This window comes from Nicotiana tomentosiformis, chromosome 5 (genome assembly GCF_000390325.3).
Source record: "Nicotiana tomentosiformis chromosome 5, ASM39032v3, whole genome shotgun sequence".
NCBI lineage: Eukaryota > Viridiplantae > Streptophyta > Magnoliopsida > Solanales > Solanaceae > Nicotiana > Nicotiana tomentosiformis.
In genome coordinates this window covers 86,322,422-86,327,935 of record NC_090816.1, presented here as the reverse complement: position 1 = coordinate 86,327,935, position 5,514 = coordinate 86,322,422, and the positions used below count along the sequence as shown (strand labels likewise).

At 37.5% G+C, this 5,514-nt stretch overlaps 1 protein-coding gene across 1 annotated transcript; it reads right to left on the bottom strand.

The window, feature by feature from the left end:
• Positions 1 to 216: 216 nt before the first annotated feature.
• LOC138892720 (uncharacterized mitochondrial protein AtMg00810-like) lies at positions 217 to 921 on the bottom strand. The gene has a single exon (XM_070176456.1). The coding sequence runs from the start codon at positions 919 to 921 to the stop codon at positions 217 to 219; it is 705 nt and encodes a 234-aa protein (XP_070032557.1).
• Between the last annotated feature and the right edge of the window lie 4,593 nt (positions 922 to 5,514).

The following is a 5,514-nucleotide window of genomic DNA, read 5'->3' as shown; positions in this document are numbered from 1 at the left end:
CACAAAATGACAATCAATGTCAATGTGTTTGGTTCGTTCATGAAAGATAGGATGAGCTGCAATTTGTATAGCAACCTTGCTATCATAATGCAACTGTATAGGTTGTACTAGTTCAGTTCCTAGCTCCTTAAAGAGTCCTGTTATCCACACCACTTCTGCTACAGTAGAGACCATATTTCGAAATTCAGCTTCAACAGAGCTCCTGGACACAGTTCCCTATTTTTTAAACTTCCATGATATCAGTGCTTCACCAAATTTCACTGCATAGCCTGTCACTGATCTCCTTGACTCTACACAAGCTCCCCAATCAGAATCACAGCATGCAAACAGAGATTTGCTTACTTTTGCAGGCATAACCAGTCCAAGTCTAGGAGCAGTTTTGATATACCTCACCACTCTTTGGGCAGCTTCCATGTGAGACACCTTAGGTACATGCATATACTGACTGAGAACTTGAACCACAAAGGCAATATCAGGCCTTGTCATGGTTAAATGCAACAACCTTCCAACTAGTCTCTGATATCCTCCCTTGTCTTCAAGTTCCTTATCAACTGTAGATCTAACATCTGGTATTTGCTTGTCAAACTCAATGGATGTGAGCTTGTGATTGAACTCCAGAGGTGTTGCTGCTGGCTTTGCACCTGCTAGTCCTAGTTCAAAAACTAGTTCTAAAGTATACTTCCTTTGGTACATAACTATTCCTTCCTGAGATCTAGAGAACTCAATCCCTAGAAAGTATTTACGTTTACCAAGATCTTTTATCTTGAACCTCTCCTGCAAATCCTTTCTGACTTGTTTGATCAGTTTTAGACTACTTCCAGTTACTAAAAGGTCATCTACATATACTAGAATAACTACTAACCCTAAATTCATCTTCTGAGTAAACAAAGGATAGTCATAGTACCTTTGAGCAAATCCCATATCTATAAGAGCTTCAGTTAGTTTCAGGTTCCACTGCCTAGGTGCTTGTTTTAATCCATAGAGTGACTTATGCAATCTACACACATGCTGACACCCCCCTGGCTTGAAGAGCCATTAGGAACATGTATATACATCTCTTCAAGAAGATCTCCTTGAAGAAAAGCATTGTGAACATCCATTTGGAACACATACCATCCTGAAGTAGTAACTAATGCAACTACAGCCCTCACAATAACCATTTTAGCTACAGGAGAAAAAGTTTATGTGTAGTCCAACCCTTCTTGTTGACTGTAACCCTTGGCCACCATCCTGGCCTTATATCTCTCCACTTCACCAGATGACTTGTATTTGACTTTAAACACCCACTTGCAACTATAGGAATCTTGTCGGGAGGAAGAGGAATAATAGACCAGGTGTTGTTTTCTTCAAGAGCTGTAATTTCAGCTTACATAGCCTCAACCCACTTGGGATCTCTACTTGCTTCTGAGAAGGATTTGGGTTCCACAATAGCTGAGAATGCAGCAAGGGAAGCTTTATAATCAAAGGACAACTGATCATAAGCCACATAGTTTGACATTGGATATGCAGATTTCTTTGGTGGAACGACATAATCTGCTAGCCACACATGTGGCTTGGTGGTCCTAGAGGACTTCTTGTGTGCTATGGAAGGAGCAGATGGTTCACAAGCTGAGGCATGAGGAGAAATTGGTGAAGATAGATTAGACTGACCATGATCTTAGGAACTGAGATAGAAGGAGAGGAGGTCTCAGCTGAGAGGCTGCAGGGAAATCAGCATCAGCAGAAGAAGAATCATCAGAGAAAACAACTGATTATGTAGGTTGTTCTACAAACTCCAATACAGGAAATAAGGGAGAACCACCAGAAGACATATGCTTGAAGGGGAACACTTCTTCTTTGAACACAGTGTCCCTGCTAGCAAAGAACTTTTTGGAGCACAAATCATAGAGGATATAGCCCTTATGAGAGGAAGAATACCCCATGTGAACAATTGGAATTGCTCTGGGGCAAAACTTATCCCCTTTCTTTATAGTAGTGGCATAAAAAAGGCTGCCAAATACTCTTAGATGCTGTAATGAAGGACTTCTTTGGAAAAACTTCTCAAAGGGAGATTTTCCTTGTAGTAGTACAATATGCAATCTGTTTAGAAGGTAGACTGCAGTAGAGACACATTCTCCCCAGAATTTGAGGGGTAAGAAAGCTTGAAATCTGAGTGCTCTAGCTATGTCTAGGATAGGCCTATACTTTCTCTCAACGACCCTATTTTGTTGAGGGGTATATGTACAAGAACTTTGATGTACTATACCTTGAATCTTCAACAAGGTCTGCATTTGGTCATTAAAAAACTCGGTGCCATTGTCTGTTCTTAGGCATTTGAGTCTGTGATCAAACTGTGTTAAGGCCATTGCTATAAAGTTTTTAATCACCTCAACAATATCTGATTTAGAATGTAATAGAAATAGCCAGGTATATCTAGAATAATTATCTACCAAGATAAAAAAAAAACCTCTTTCCATCATGCGTAGGCACCCTATAGGGTCCCCAGACATCACCATGCACAATGTTAAAGATATATTTAGAGCAAGAAGAGCTAGTAGGAAAAGGTAGTCTTGATTGCTTGGCTATAGGACATATAATATAATAATGTTCCTTCAGCTGCATACTATGCAAAGCATTTACAGATCTGAAGACCTTTAAGGGAGCATGAACTAATCTTTGATGCCACAAAGAAGATACAACACAAGTCTTATTATTTGCTAGTTTAGTACATTTATTTGTGTCACTTGGAATGGTATTTATAATTGAATAGGAATGAGTGCCTAGGTGATTGAGTATTGCTCTGTCTTCTACCTTGAGTTTGTACAGACTCAACTCTTCCTTACCAATCCCCAACACCTTCCCACTTGAGAGTTCCTGAAAGATACAGAAATCAGGATAAAATACTGCTAGACATTGCAACTCCTTTGTGAGTTTGGACACTAAGAGGAGATTATATTTAAACTCTGGAATGTGGAGAATGTTCTCAACTTTTTTATCCTTGAAAAATACCAATATGAGTAATAGACACTTGTTCTTCAATTGGTAAATAGACTTTACTCCTAATATTTTCTGGTATTTCATCATACTTCTCTAGCAGGTGCAAACTATGAACCATATAGTTTGTTGCTCCTGTGTCTATAATCTAGTTACTATGCATCAAGCTTGTCATAAATGCATGTATACTACCTGTTGTCCCTGCAGTGACAACATTGGCAACAGGTTCAGCCTCCTTGTCCTTGTTCAGCAAATACAGAATCTGCTGGTACTATTCCTGAGTAAAGAAGTGAGCTGGAGAAGTTGGTGTCTGATGTCCTTGACCTTATGACTCTGAAGTTGGAATACCAAAACTTGTCACACTGTTAGCCTGAGTATTTTGTGCCTCTCCTTTTATTTTGTTTTTGAAGTCAGAAGGATAGCCATGAAGCTTAAAACAATTCTCTCTAGTGTGACCCTTATATTTTCAGTAATAACACCAAACTGCACCTTTACCTAATGAGTATCTAGGTCTATAACCTCCATTAGAATTAGTATTAGTCTGTCATCCACCATTGTAACCTCCTGTATAACCTCCATTAGAGTTATTATTACTCTGTCCTCCACCATTGTAACCTCCAGTATACACCTTATTGCTCATCATAGCAACTTTATTACTCTCAACATATACACCTTTTCCATTAATTCTCCGACTCTCCACATTAACTATCACAGCATAAGCTTGGTTCAGATTAGGCAAGGGTCGAGTCATGAGGACCTGATTCTTTGCATTCTCATAGGATTCATTTAGCCGTGTGAGGTACTAATACAATTTCTATATCTGATAGTGTTCTACATGTTTCCTTGATTCAGCACAACCACAAGTAGGTGGTAGAGTTAAAGTTTCATACTCGTCCCACAACTCTCTCAATTTAGTGTAATACACAGACACAGAGGATATGCCTTGAGTTAATGTGGTAATTTTCTTGTGCAAATAACAAGCACTAGATGCATTATCTTTATCAAATCTTTCCTGAAGATCCTCCCACATTGTGTATGCATCGGAAGCATAGATCACTCAACTAATTAAACTTGGTGAAACTATATTCATTATCTAAGCAAGTACAATATCATTGCATCTATCCCACAATTCATGCAAACTAGTATCATATCTGTTTTTTCTACAAGTGCATAGGACAAAGCCTAATTTATTTTTACCATGCAATACGATTTTCATAGATCTACTCCAAATAGAATAGTTTTCTGAACTTGAAGCTGAATAGAGATGAGAACAGAACCTTGAGTATCGGAAGGATGAATGTAGAGAGGATGATTATGTTCGACAAGGTCTGTAGACATTGAAGCAGCAACAAGAGAACCAACTACCTCTTCATTGATCGACATTATCATAGTAGCAAATGTTTTACCAGATATCTTCCCAATTTTATCAAATTCACACAAATTTAGACAGGATCTATCCGCGATTCAACCAGAAAATCAAAAATTCCCAAACCCTAGGTTAAGCAGAGATATTTCTATGTTGAAAAATAGCTCGATCAAATCGATGAAAGGTTGATGCTTCGATACAGTTGGATTATTCAAGTTCTCTCACAGTTGAGCTTAAGGAGATCGAGCACCAAGCTCTGATACGATGTTAAGGAGCTTCAACCATGGCAGAACTTGAAGATTCTAGAAGAAGAAATGAGAGAAAGACAATCTCTGTTATTAGCTAACGAAGAAGAGGAATGAATCGTTGTACATCTCTATCAACTAACTACTGTATTTATACAAAATATCAACTAACTAACTTTTAGTAGTTATAACTAATTACTCCTAACTAATAAATAGCTGGGACCCACTATACTCAATAATATCCCACTCTAATATAATTGCACCACTTGGAGTAGGGCATTGACTGGCACCTTTCTAGTATTCCTGTTTGGTCGTTGGCTCACCACAACGATTTTTCTTTCCTTTGCGTAAAACAACGTTCCCTTCTTTTTCTCATATTTTTATAACAGATTAATTCAATGAAGTAGAACGAATCAGTTGATTGATGGTATATATCTTTTAGACTATAGTTAATGGATACTCTTAAATCATAATTCTAATTATATAGACTATGATTCCATACCAGAAAAATTTTCAAATTCCTTTTCGGTTTTGGAGTTTTCAACAACAAAAACCTACTCTTTTTTAGAATTGAAATTCATGCTTTCATGTCTTGAAATAAAGAACCTTTTGTCAGAAACGGCCACGTTATTTGATGTTGGGCATATTTTTATATGTTTTGATACTATTTACTCTATATTTTTACCCTTTTTGATTGTATTTTATATTATATATGCACAACTAAGTTAAGAATTTAATTCTACACTAATTGAGTGTTGATGTAATATTTTTAGGAATAAAGAATGTCAAAATTCGAGACACAAGGAAAGTTGAAAATTTTTGGTCTTATTGGGCGAGACGTAACGAGTAGAAGCGCAAAATGGAGCAACTTTGATGTTGAAGTTGATGCATATGGCGTTAAGGAAGAAACAAGCATCTGACAAGGCAACT